The 14,176-nt window shown below is 49.1% G+C and overlaps 1 protein-coding gene across 2 annotated transcripts in view; it reads left to right on the forward strand.

The window, feature by feature from the left end:
* The window catches only part of NSG2 (neuronal vesicle trafficking associated 2), a 54,628-nt gene that overhangs the window by 9,710 nt on the left and 30,742 nt on the right, over positions 1-14,176 (forward strand). Inside the window, exons 1-2 of one of the 2 annotated variants that reach the window (XM_080398565.1) lie at positions 7,034-7,238; positions 7,624-7,774. In XM_080398565.1, coding sequence (XP_080254691.1) covers positions 7,646-7,774 — 129 coding nt within the window. In that variant the 5' untranslated portion in view covers positions 7,034-7,238; positions 7,624-7,645. Of the gene's footprint in view, positions 1-7,033; positions 7,239-7,623; positions 7,775-14,176 lie in introns of those variants that run through there. The other variant, XM_080398564.1, reaches the window with a different exon arrangement.

Raw genomic sequence — 14,176 nt, forward strand, 5'->3', positions numbered from 1 at the left:
CTAATTCCTTCCATGGAAACATTTCAGCGCTGGAGCAAAACTTGAGAGCGGGATGTGGAGTTTCTAACATGATCAGACTTTGGGAAAGGATAAGGTGACCTTTGTCTTCACTGAACATTTACATCCAGTAAATGTCTCTGTCTTTAGGGCCCGCTCTGGTAGTCAATGTGCATGTTTTAACTTCACAGCTTCTAACACAATTTTGCATGGACTCTGACTAAAGAATAGCCTTCAGCAGGCAGTTCAATTCTGAGGGATTTTTTGGGGGAAGTGACTGAAAGCAAATTTTGGGCACATGTGACATTTGATATGTACAATAGGTCCTTAAATATAAAACAAGACAGGATGTAATTTTGATTTATGGCTCTTGTAAATAATTCTCAGTGACATGGGCAGGTTTGTGTATTATGTATATTTTCATTGCATAAGCACTTACATAACTATCATGAGAGGAATTTGCATAAAAAGCCAAAGCAGCCATACTTTGATGGATTTAACTTTACAAGCTTTCCAGCAAATTGAAGTAGCAGGGCAAAATATGGCTTAAGTGGGAGCTTACTTTTAGAGGAATAGAGCAAAAAATTATTGAAGCATATTAACACCGCAGTGAATTTTAAATAAATATTCACAGGAATTTGCTCGCTTGTTAGTGACAGCATCGCGGCCATCTGATCTGATGCAGAAAAATTCATGTTTGAAAGTTTCTGCCTGCCTTGTGGGTAGTGAAAATCAATGTGTGTAGCTGCAGTTTCTTTTTGTTAGAAGCAAAAGATATGGAGGCCCCTAAGGAGAAAAGGAGCATGCCTTGATCCTGAGAGAGGTTGAATACCTCCTGGAAGATGCTGAGTACTTTCACCTCCCATTGACTGTGGCACCTCTTAGAATGGGCTATATTGTGTCTCTTGTGCTGTATGTATGGAGCGGATGGATGAGACCATCTCTCTCTAAACTGTGAACCCACAGGTGTGTCTCATCAAGTGGTTCATCTGAACCGTGCATGTTGCTGGGCTGCTTGTGAACATGTCTGGTTTGTGTAGTCTCCCAGAGATTATGCCAAGAATACTTTCATGCTGTGAATGTGTGGAAGTTATTGCACGCCCGGCATTCCTGCATGGGCAAGCAATGGAGGCAAATTAGGAGAGCTGTGCAGGAAGGTTCACTAAGGCACTGACAAATGCTCCTTCTCTTCCAGGATCTTTGCAATCTCTTGTATTTTGAAATGAATAATAAATTTAGGTGGCTTTTTTCCTCCCTTGTTCTGCTGTATGCTTATTTTCTTGCTCCTAATGTGTGTGTGACAGGAAGTCAGTGGCGCCGATGTAATTCTGTGTAACGGATGAGCTCCTCCACAGCAATGACTGCAAGCAGTTAACCCCAGTTTAAAATGTACACGATCACTTTTTAGACCCCTTGGTATTTTAAATTCCTTCAACTACATAGAGGGTCAAAATTCTTGACTGTGGTGCTAATTCGTCTGTGGAGGGATCTCCCAAGGAAAAGAACGTAAAAGCCCTCCTCGCTTGACTCTGTTGTCCTAGACCAAGTGAAACAACAGGGCTTGAGCCGTGGCGAGCAGTTTGGAGCATGAGCAGGGAACAGAGACTCGTCTCTTTATAACTTCTACAGGTCTGAAGTTCCCCCAGGCAAGCATTTAATGGCGATAGTCCCATGTCTGGGGTTTACTTGGAGGTTGTGGTGAGATTCCTTCCCATGTTGATGTGCTCTGTCTAAATGTTACTTTCCGTCCACGTCATGGTGTTTTCTCCAGGGAAACATAGATCTGAATTCTGGCTGTATGTATTTGTTAAGTCATAGGACTCAGTTCAGGGCTGGGTTTGGCTTAAGCTGTCTCCTGCACTTTTGTACTAGTTTTCATTGCTGTATGAGACTAATTTTGAAATGAATTAACACAACTACTTGAGAAACAAATGTGATCTTTTGGCAGAAGAATCTGAGGTGGGTGATGTTACTCCTATGATTTCCTAGGAAATGCATAGTGTGCAGGAAATTTATTTTATGAAGACAAAAAATGAGTATAAGAATCTCACAAATCAAGGACCAAGTAAGTAAAACAATATTCATCAACACTGCAGAGAAGTTGATTTATATGTTCAGGCATGAAGTGGGTAGAGGTTGAACTACTCTGACTGACATTCTGTTTACAAGTTGCAGATTTTACAATACAGTGAAATGTTATACCCAAGCCCTATTACAAATATTATGCCTCTTAACTATGGCCAGTAATCTTCAGTGTAAACTGACAATGAAAACAGAAATTCTGCTCTGATTTGTTTAACTGAAAATAGAAAATAACTGTGGTGGGTTGACCCTGGCTGGAGGTCAGGTGGCCACCAAAGCCACTCCATCACTGCCCTCCTCAAGTGGACTGGGGAAGAGAAAATATAACAGAATGCTCATGGGTGGAGATGAGGACGGGGAGAGCACTGAGCAATGACCATCATGGGCAGAACGCACTCGACTTGGGGAGATTTGTTTAATTTATTACCTATCAAACCAGAGTAGGGTAATGGGAAATAAACCCAAACCTTAAAAACACCTTCCCCCCACCCCTCCCTTCAACCCCACTCCCGGTTTCTGTTCCCACTCCCCGGGTGGCGCAGGGGATGGGGAATGGGGCTGGGGTCGGTCCCTTACAGCTGCCCTGCCCTGCAGGGGAGGGTCCTCATACCCTGCCCTGGCGCGGGGTCCCCAGGCTGCGGGGACACCAGCTGCCCCCTGTGCTCCGTGGGCTGGGGGCACAGCCTGCCTGGCCATGGCCTTCCCCGGGCTGCCGGGGAGCCCCTGCTCGGCCCCTGGAGCCCCCCTGCCCCCCTGCCCCGAGCTGGTGCCCGCGGGGCTGTTGCTCCCATGTAGCTCCCTCCTCTCTCCAGCTGCCATCGCACAGGGGTTTCACCCCTCCTTAAACACGCTGCCCCAGAGGCGCTGCCCCATCGCCGATGGGCTCGGCCACAGCCAACGTTGGGTCCGGCTGGGAGCCGGCTGGCACTGGCTCCATCGGGAATGGAGGAACCTCCTGGCACCTTCTTGCAGAAGCCACCCCTGCAGCCCCCCCTGCTACCAAACCCTCACCATGCAAACCTGATACATTTATATATCATGGGAAACATTAAATGAATGAAGAGAGGCATATATTTTTGTTGACAGAAAAAATAATTTGTTTATTCCTCTGGAGTCTTATGTTGCTCATGTTGCTGCTTTGTCTTATTGACCATGGCTGAGCTGCTCTGTGTGGGTGGAAATGCCAGGGACTGTATTTGCACCACAAGAAAATCGGTATCTTACTCTTTGATTTCTCATGCTCAGTTGGGTTTACTTTAATGCCGTCCCTAAAGAATGGTCATGTTCAGGATCCTGCTGGCAACTTTAGGCATCTATTTTTTCCATAAAGCATCCTGCTGTGTAAATTTACTCCTGGTAGTTTGTTTGTGAAAGAGGCATTTTGCAAAGAGGCATTTTCAAATTGTAATGGGGCATACTGACCCCGAGTAGTTACAGGGCTAGTTCAGTCTCATGGAGGAAATGGAAGTTACTGGATGTGATGCCAAGGAGGGCTCTGGGAGATTCAATATCTCTGCACACCTCCCTCCACCACGCTGCCAAAATCCTCGTATGGTGCCACTGAAAGGTGTTGCTTAAAATGTGCTTCTACCCTGAAAAGTCTTAAGGTAAAAGCAGCACCTGCTTGCTTATCGCAGGTTCTTGCTGCTAGTACTCACAACTGAAAGTCTTCTAGTGAAAAAGTGACTCTAACTGCCAGTGCCCGAGTGCTCGCGAAGTTCAGCTGCGTTCTCTGGGTTATATAAAATATCTCCAGAGGAGTTAGCCCTGCTTAGTTATCAGTAGATTGGCAGCTACGTGAAAGGTGTTTTACGGTGGTAGCGATGCACAAGAAATAGGATTCACCTCATTGCCCCTTAGCTATGTTACTCTGAAGGGTATTCAAGTATAACCAAAAAAAAGTTAATATATTAAGCTCTGCGAGCATATCAGTGCGTTCTAGTGAGTAGATATGCTGAGCAAACAGATAACCTTATTTCTCATTGTGTAACCATACTTTCCATGGGTTTGCACTAGTGATTCGGAGATTTAGCATCAGTGTGTGTGTGAAGCATTGCTTAAAGCATCTCTTAAGTCAGAGGGTCTGCCCAGGTGTTGCTAAGGTACTATTTTGGCTAGCAGGATACTCGCTACCAATGTTGACGTGCATGAAAATAATTCGATTTTCTGATCACAGAATGCATCTGCAAGCTATGAGAGACATCACTTTGTTTTTTCAACAAAGTGCTCTCGTGTCCCTTGGTGATTACCAGATTCAGGCGGACCACCCCAATGCCATTTCTATGAAGTTACAAAGCGATGTTTCCTTCGCATTTTCTAATAGTAACTCCTAGTCCCTGAGTTGAAAATAGCCATTTTGCTGATGGAGGGGCTAGACTAGTTCAAATGTGTGCATTCAGTGGAAGATAGCTGTAGAGGCTGTGAATCTCTTAAGTCATCAAATCACTTTAGATGATGTAATCCGTAATATATTGAAAGTTGAGGAAAGAGTTGCTGCAATTGTACTTGCTTGCTTGGAGCATCTGCCACGTGGGGAGAGGCGGACAGAGTCGAGATTGTTCAGCCCAGAGAAGGTTCAGTGGGCCCAGAGCCAGTCTCTTCCCAGTTGTGCCTAGTGACAGGACAAGGGACAATGGGCCCAAACCGAAACACAGGAAATTTCATTTAAAGAGAAGAAAAGTGCTTCTGCTGTGAGGGTGGCTGAACACTGGAACAGGTTTCCCAGAGCATTTGTGCTGTCTCCATCCTTGGATATAGTCAAAGCCCAACTGGAAATGACCCTGAGCAACCTGCTCTTGCTGTCCCTGCTTTGAGCAGGAGGAGAGCACTGGACAGCCTCCAGAGGTTCCTGCCAGCCTCACTGATGCTGCACATAAATGATACAAAAGGCTTGGACAGGAGCCTGGTCCAGTGCCCCTCTAGGGCCAGAGGGCTTTGGCTCAGGGTCTGGAGGATGGGCAGTGTCTGGGACAAGGCTGGGCTTCTGTCGTCCTTTGTAAAATATGTGCTTTGGGATTTTCTTACAGCCTCCACATTTTGAAGGTCCTAATTATCATCCTGAGCCAAACTGTCACAGTGACATTCGCCTCTGTGAAGAGCATGAGAAAAAGACTTCGCAGGGTTTATAACTTGCTAGATATTTGCACAGATCCTAGCCCAGATGGACATTAATGGTTGATTTCTGGTATCACTGCAATATTAGAACACTGCAATATTAGAACATTAATCAATAATCTTCATTGAGTGTTTTTATGTGCTTCTTCAGATCTATAGTGCATCCCCATGTCTGTGGGATGCAACCTGCCAGCTTGCTCTGTGGGTATCTGTTCCTGGTCTAGTCTGCAGCAGCCTGGAGTGATAGCTACAGTGAGAATCTTGCTCAGTCTTGGGCTGAATGTGCCTCTGATGGAGGGGATCTGAGAGGATCTCTGCTACTGAGCTTAAGAATTTTTTTCCAGAATTCCCCGAGTATGAACTCCCCAAACCTTATGATGCGACTGATTTGTTGCAGATAAATCTGAGAACATCCGAAAGCTACCCGCCAACAATTTTTAACACTCTGTGCAAGAGTTATTCCAAGTTAAACTTTACATATGGCAGAACCTTATTCTTAAAACCAGAAAAACTCTTGGATGAAATTTACCATAGAAGTTTAGCCTTGTGCAGAAATGTGATACGGAAAATTCCAACCCAGGCGTTAAAAACCGGCAAAGCTGTTGGAAACAGGCTCTTTAATGGGCTGTGTAAGGTATGTCAGTAGTAGGTGAGTTGTAGCTGCCCCACCTCTGCCTGCCTCTGACCCTCCGCGCTGAGCGCTGCAGCCAGCTCTCCCTCGCCCCGCCAAAGCACGGCCTTAAAGGAATTTTCACAAGTGAGTTCTAAAAGGCTTTATTACGGAAACAGTTCATGCCTTTCAGGAGTATATTTAGGTCTTCTAAAAGATGCCAAGTTGCAAGCTCTGGAGGCAAATTCTATATTTATAAACAAATCAGGCTAAAGTCATCCCAAAGTATCTCTGTCTCCAAGCAAAGTGCTTTGGCCCCATCCCGCAGGGGCTGGCGGTTTCAGGGGTGCTGGTGGTTTCGGAGGTGCTGTTGGTTTTGGGGGTGCTGGTGGTTTCGGAGGTGCTGGTGGTTTCGGGGGTGCTGGTGGTTTCGGGGGTGCTGGCGGGTGGGCCGGCGTTGGTGGGCAGGCTACGGCAGCACCTGGCGTGGCGGTGATGCGTTACCGGCCCCGCTTCTGCAAACGGGAGGTGAACCCCGGGCAAAGCCGAGCAGGGCCGGGGGCTTGTCCCCAGCCAGCCGGGCTGCGGGGAGCAGGGACTGACCGAGCACAGCGTGCTGCTGAGGGGCACTGCCAGGGACAATGGGGGGGGGGGGGGCAATGGGGTGAGGGGCGCTGCCAGGGGCAATGTGGGGGCTAGCAACGGGGTGAGGGGCTCCTCCGGGGCAATGTGGGCGGGGGGCAATGGGGTGAGGGGCACTGCCAGCAGGGGGGGGAATGGGATGAGGGGCGCCGCCAGGGACAATGTGGGGGGGGGCAGTGGGGTGAGGGCAATGGGGGTGAGGGGCACCGCCGGGGCAATGCGGGCGGGGGGGCAGCGGGGTGAGGGGCGCTGCCAGGGGCATTGGGGGGGACAGTGGGGTGCGCACTTGACCCCGCTGCGGCACCCGCGCCCTGCGCCCCCCGCCCTCCCCGGCTGCACCCGTCCCCGTGCGCAGCGGCGCGGTGCCCTCATAGCCCCGCCCCCCCCTCCCCCCCCCCCCCCGCCGCAGCCCCCCCGCGCCGCCCCCGCCCCCGCCAGCGCCACGCGCGGCCTGCAGGGGGCGCCACCGCCCGCCGGGGCGCGCGGCCGTGCGCGGCGGGGACGCCAGGGGGTGCCCGAGGCCGCGCGGGGCGGGCGCGCGCGCGGCGAGCGGGCGGTGGCGGGAGGGGGGGGTTGGGGGGGGGGCGGGGGGGGGCGGGGGGAGCCGCCCGCCCGCGCCCGCCCTCAGTCGCGCTTGCGGAGCCGCACCGAGCGCAGGGCGCAGCGCTGTCCCTTCAGCACCGCTCCCCGCGCCCCGCGCCGCGCACGGGCCTCAGCGGGAACCTGCCCCCGCCGCCGCGCCACCCCCCGCCGCGCCCGGGCCCAGCCGCCGCCGGTGACCGCGTGGTTTGCAGTAAGTAGGGGCTCGGCGGCGGCGGGCGGGGTGCGGGGGGGGGGGGGGTAAGCCCGCACCCCCCCTCTCCCCAGCTTCCCCCCCCCCCCCCCTAGCCCCGCCGCCCCCGGGCAGGCGGGAGGATGGACCCCAACCCCCCCTTCCTTCGGCACCCGGCGGGGGGCTGCACATAAATGGGGGGGGGGGGTGTCAAAAGCCCCCCAGGGGCTGCACCGCGGCGGCTGGCGGTGGCGGTGCCACGGGTGGCGCGGGGCGCTGGGGGTGCTGCGGGGTGTCCGTGCGAGGCACCCTGCCGGGCGGGGGGCAGCCAGGCGTCAGGGCCGGGCACGCGGCAACCGTCCCCTTCCCGCCACCCGCCTGACGCTGACCCTCTCGCTGGCTGTAGGTCTGGAAAGCAAGGTCCGAGGATGGTGAAGCTGGGGAGTAATTTGAACGACAAGAACAACAAACCACCATCCACCGAAGATGGTTTTCAGACGGTTCCTTTGATCACGCCTTTGGAAGTAAATCACCTGCAGTTCCCGGCTCCGGAAAAGGTAAAACGGGATCAGGCGCTGCTCCGGCATGGCTGCGCACACGTACATGCCCCTCGGCTCTCACCGCCTTGGGGACTTGCTGGTCTCCGATGATATGAGCTGTGGCGTAGTGGCTGGTCGATAAATAAAAGGGCTTATCTCTCATAGCGTGTTTATCTGTTTTAACGCGGGCAATAAGCACGCAACTGCCCCCTGACTCCTTCCCTCCTCAAAAAAAAACCCCAAATATCCCTCCAGAAATACAACTGGGAAAAGCTTAGTGCGTTCCTCTTGCAGGCACTGGAGAAACTGAGGAGCAGTTTACAATGCCTTATTATCAGTAAGATTAATTGCCTGCATTAAGAGTAACATGGTAACTCTTCCGAGTTTAATTTTAATTGTTAAGCCAGTTAACGTTTGTTTTTCTCCCCATGGCTTTGCAAAGCTTATTTGGGCACTGGGGATGCTGATCTCTCTGGAGAGAGTGGCAGAGTTCCCTCGTGCGTAGGGCGGTGATGGAGCGATCCAGGGCTTGTTCCCCCGGTTGGCTCCAGCCCAGGGACAGCTTTATCCCCTTCCCACTAAGCCCTCTCAGACCTGGATGCAGCACTAAAATGCCCAGAAACGTGCATCGACAATCGCCTGCGGTTCGGTGGTTGGGATTTTTTCGATGCAGTATGTACTAGGAAATCTTTTGTCTATATCGATGGGGTGATGATGCATATCAATGTAACCTGGTGAGGACATGATGAGACTGTAAAAATCTGTATGCCCCAACAGTCCTTACAAAAACAAAGCCTGTCTGCAATGTAGTTCCCAGATACCACAGAGATGGAGCCAACTCACCCAAAAGTACAGACAGAATGATTACATCTCACAGGCTAATGGAATAATAGTAAAATTTACACTGATGATTATTGAATATATATCCTGTGTTTACTGTAGTACAAAATGATTTTTCTCTAAATACATTAGGAGAACATGATGATGGGTATGACAAAACTGTCTAGATAGACAAACCGTATTTACTTTATGATAGAGCTGTGTCAACTGCCTTGACATCCTGGGGACCAGAGCCGTGCCAGACAAAGGAGCTAGTTTTGTTCTCTGTGTGCCTCATGACAATCAGGAGCAACTTTGCTGCATTCAGGAGAGTTACACTTACATGAATTGTTGTGAATGAGGAGCTAAACCAGCCCTTATCTATGACTGATAAAATAAGATTGAGCAAAATAATTCAGGCAAAGCAGTACGATTTATCACAAACATCTGAAAAGCTCAGAGGAAACCATAGATGTGTAAAAGTAGCTTATTTGGTGCTAGTACAAAGGCTCATTGAGATCACGCAGTGTCACACGATGTGAAAGGACTCATGTATCAGGTGAGACATGGATAACCCAACAAAAATCCATTCAAGCTAATAAAGTGGTAATGAGTGTTCTAACAACCACCACGTTCCAATTGCCTGTTGGTGAACAAACAGTGGAGTGTATTGGTCTGGTGTGATTCCTTGCTGATTTTTCTGTTTAAACATGCCTACATCAATAATTCACATGTTGTTAGGTTACATTACCTTCATTAGCATACATTACTGTCAATGCATCTACTGACATCCATATTTTTCTTTGCTGGAAGAGTGGGATGTATCTCCAGGAGTGCTAAGCGTGATTCAGAACTCATTAGAGTCAATGGTATTGATTTCTGCAGGCTGTGGTTCAGCTCCTGTGTGCAGTAGGCCTGGAGTTAACAGCAAATGGAGACCCATTCACAAGAAGGAGCGGTTATTTATGGTAAAAGCAAAATAATTCACAATCTGTTTCCTTTGCTTTTTGTAGAACAGATTCCGTTGGGGTGAGTTCACCCTAGGGCAGAGGGTCTATTTAAAGAGTGTCTAATAACGAGTTGAGCCTCAGGTGAAAAGCTTGGGCAAAGGCTAAGTGATAGGGGGAAACTTCAGGTTTCTACTTAGAAAAGCGAAACTTCTACTGAATTCAGTCAGTCTGTGAACCTGAGGAAGAGTAGACATGGATTTCAAGTCTTTCAGAGTGTGTTGTTTGGACTTGCCTTGCAGTCAGGAGACAAGGTTAAAAAAAAAAGCAGACCTAAAATCGATTTGACTTTTTTTCCATCTATTCCTAAAACCTGGCAGCAGTTGATTTTTAGCTTGGGAGAGTGAGAACATAAGCCAAGGCTCTTTCTGTGCCTCTTGCGTGGGATGCTGCATGAACAACCAGAGCCAAACCCCATCTTTGGTGTTGGGGTCTGCGTGCCAACAGCTCAGAAGGACTTTGCTTGCTTGTTTTCGTAAATGCAAACCCATTGCCGCTCACTTTTAACGACAGGGAGGCAATGCTCCCGGCCCTGCTCCCTGCCCGCCCACCAGCTGCTGATCACATCGCCTTTGCCACTGCAACAAAGAGCTGGTGTGCCCTGGCATTTTCCTGTAAGTGAGATCTAGGGAAAAAAAACCCTGCTAAATACTCCCTTTTCTGGGCTTCTCTTCTCCGTGAGAGAGGGTATCATCATTTAAGAAACTTGGCTGTCAGCCTGGGTCTAACCTTGGGTCTAGGGAAGTCCAGGGTGCATGAAAACCAGAGCAAGGAGGTTTGGCTGCAGCCTGGGGCTGTGTGCTTGCTCTAGCTTCCGTCTGCCTGGTAAAGGAGGAGCAGTACCAGCTCTGGCTAGCAATCCAAGAGTATACTGTGCTGGGCAACCCAAGTGCTGCTACTGCCAGTGTGCCAGAACGCCTTCGCCTGGTCTATGTATATTGCATGGCAAAGGTTTGCAAGCTGTCTTAATTGGTAGGCTTTTTCTAATTAAGTCTTAGCCGCCTGCCTGCATGTTGAAGAGAAACCTTTTGTTTGTCAGTATACTTACCTTTGCAGCTCCCTAAAAGCACCCCATGAAGCCTATGGAATCTACAGACTGAAAAATCATGTTTTAAGGGCTTTAAATACCTGATTCTTCATTTGAAGGATATTTTTGTAACTGGATCACTTGAGAGTCACTTGAAGCGACTCTCAGCATTAACCTCTGTAGCTGTTTCACCGTAGCTTCATCTCTTTGGAAGTGTTTGCTGTGTCTGGCGCCCCTTTCAGAGAGAGGACACAGTGAAAGAATATAAAAATGAGGCTTTTGCTCATGTGATGTAATCCCTGAAACCCGTCTCTTTTCAGATTGCTCCTTGATGATAAGAAATCATGTGGGGGGTGATAGGGGGAAGCACTTTCTTAAAGGCATGCTTAAACTTACTGTCTGTCCTTTTGGAGATGCTTTCCTAACAGGCTTGTTTTCTAAAGCACTGTGAGCTTAGCAGCTCCCTCCGACTTCCACCTTGACGCTGTTGAAAAAATGCAGGCAGGAATTCAGGAGGCTGGAATTTGGTAACCTCTTCTAAAAATTATTGGCCACTGGACTGACTGTTTCCTTTTCCACCAAATGAGGATGTCTCCTCCTAAGACCTGTCCTGTTCCTCCTGCAGCATCAGCATTCTCCTCGTTCTGTCAGCAGTTGTATGGCTGCAAGGGGAGAAATGTACCTGGGACAGTAATTTCTCCCTCAGGGTGCTAAGCGTGCTGAGTATTTGTATTTATTGACTATCTTCAAGCATTTCCCTTGCCCCCTGTTCTCTTGCTGGGGTGGCACATTTGCAGAAGGCAGAGACAGATGCTCTTAAATCATTTCTGCGTGGCCTTTTTGCTGAAATCCATCCATGTAACAGGAATAATAGCCATCACTGGTGACAAGCTCTTGACCTGGCTTTTTATGTCTCTGAATTTAATTTCTTCTTATTCAAAAAGAAAAGAGAGAGAAAAAAAAAAAAGTCTTTTTTTCTTTTAGGACCAAAGGGAAAAATGCTAGCTCTTCACTTGTTTTCCTAGGTATAGACAAAGCTTTGCCTGTAATTGTTACATGTCTCTGCAATGATAATGCTAAAAGATACGCGGCTTTTCAGGGACCATACTGTTTCACTGAAATTTTAAATGAGATCAACAACTGGGGACCCCTTGGTCTCATAGGCTCACTTCAGTATAATCCAGCAGGAAATGCCTCTGTTCTGGCAGCAAAAATCCCAATTTTACATAACACAAAAGTGCATGAACGCTATTGTCAGGGCTGAAAAAAACATCCGGCATCTCTTTTGTGGTGAAGGCTGCAGAAGGCTTATCATGTGGCCCATTGTTCTTTATTTTTAATGCATCTGGAGGCTTGAGAAATAATTTCTCTAGTGACAAATTCCTACCATCCAGCCCAAGAAATTAAAAAAATAGATGTAAGTGCTCTCTTCAGATGCTTTTCCCATCCCGTCCTCCTGCCACTTGCCCTCCTCGGTGGCACCCCTCTCTGAGTGGCCGAGGCCACGCATTCACACAGAGTAATCAGGAGTTCCTGAAAATCAGGGTGGTCCCTTGTGTTCACAGCCTGTCCCTATTGGTTTTACAGAAAATAATGTTTTGTCCTGGCCAGCTGAGCAGGCATAATTAATAGTATGCTGGATGAGTGCTTTTGTACCTGGGGGACTACTTGGAACTCTGTCTTGAAATTCTGATGTCAGTCTGCCCTCGGCGAAGCCCAGCAGCACATGGCAGCTCTAGCCAGCCTGAAGGCACACGCCATCGGGGCAGCATGGAGCTGATTTCGGGGTGCTGCTACGTGTGGCGGGGCCGGAGGCAGCTCAGCCTTCCCTGCCACTGCCTGTGGGGCTCCTGATGCAGCCAGAGGCAGGCGTCTGTGCTGCTGTGCAGCTGCTGCTGAATTGGGTGGGATGGAGCAAATGGCAAAAGGAGAGATGGGGCAGGGCTAGTAATAGTGGCAGTTGAAAGAAGGAAGAGTAAAAGGCAGGAGGAGGATGCGAAGGGAAATAAAGCATGACTCAAAGAAAGGAAGGGAATAAAAAGAGAGTACTGAGAATATGAAGGAATGGGCAGGCTGTCTTGCCTTTCTTCATCCTTTCTTTTCTCCACTTGGGATACTCTGCCTAATCCCCACAAATACCAAAGTCTGAGCCTTCCTCTCCTGTGACATTGTCCTCCTCCCACGCTGCGCAAATCCATTTGTCCTCTAGATGTGTATTTGAATGTAAACATCGCCTCTGCTCATTAAGCTGTAATAAATATTTGCAGCAACGCACACTGTGGCAGCGCAGGGTTTCAGGGTAACCTTTTTGGTTTTGTTTGCCTGTTTTGGACAGCCCCACTTCAGGCTCTTGGCAGTTCAAAGAAGCTCCTCTTCTTTGGACATGGCTGCTGTTGGGCTAGCCTTCCCCTGGCACCCAAGACCTCTGCTCGCCGGCGATCTGCTCGTGCAGGGCTGCGCTGCAATCCAGGCATGTGCTCGCAGCCTTCGCAGACACCTGGGGTAGCGTTCAGCTGCCTCGCTTGCATACAGATAACGTGTTGCTGCTGCAGATCTTCACTGTAGAAAATCTCGGGATTTGTACAGCCTGTGCAGACATGTCTCTCCTTAACTGCACTGCTTAGGTGGTTTAAAGCCATCGCGTGCCCGTTTTTGTGACCTCCGTTGCCTCTCTTAAACCCCGTTATGTCTGCACTGCACTTCCTAGAGCTGCGTTCTGCAGAAACAGCAGAAATGGACACAAGAGAAGTGTGTTAGGGTACGGATGCTTGGCTAAGCCTGTTGTAATCAAGTCTTTCTTCTAACATGAAAGCCCGTTGCTGCAGGTGGTAGTTATTTTAGCAAGACCGTGAAGTGAACCCCACATAGCAGTTACTGGTCTGGAAAGTAAGACTGGGCAGAATTCTTGACCAGTATAAATCAGTGTAGTTTAGATGAAATCAATGGAGCTCTGCTAATTTACCCTGGCCAATTTACCATCACTACAGCAGAGTGATTGATTCTTTTTTCTGCTTTGCTATACCTTCTCCTGGCTGAACCTACTGAAATCAATTTTTGTCACCCATTCTCAGCCTCCTGTGCGTTCCTGATGGTTATGGTCACCTAGGGATTTGTAGGGGGACTTAGCTGAATAATTTCCAAGCTCCCTTTGTGCTTGCAAAACTATGTCTTTCCCTTCTGAGCTGCTTTCAGCTCCCAGTGCAGCCTTTGCATTTTGTGCTGCCTTTCATCGGTGATGTCAGGGCTGATTACATTTGCTGTCTTTGTCCTTTTGTGATGTTCCTTATGCCTGGAATATCCTCCTGGCACTGATTCAGGAGACCACTTTTTTTCTACCACCCTCTGTGAAACTCATTTCCAGCACAACACCCATTAGATGAGCTGATACAGGGGAGAAAAAGCAGTGTTTCTACTGACTGTGGCTTTCTCTATTGACTATGGATTTGTTCTCAGGGTATCCTTTGCTTAAATTTTCTTTCTCCCCCCCCCCCCCCCCCCCTTCTTTTTTCTGCTTGATATTTTAGGTGTTTTATGTGTTCAGATAGTGACTAGGATGCCATGGGGACT

Source organism: Falco punctatus (genome assembly GCF_963210335.1).
Source record: "Falco punctatus genome assembly, chromosome: 8".
Classification (NCBI taxonomy): domain Eukaryota; kingdom Metazoa; phylum Chordata; class Aves; order Falconiformes; family Falconidae; genus Falco; species Falco punctatus.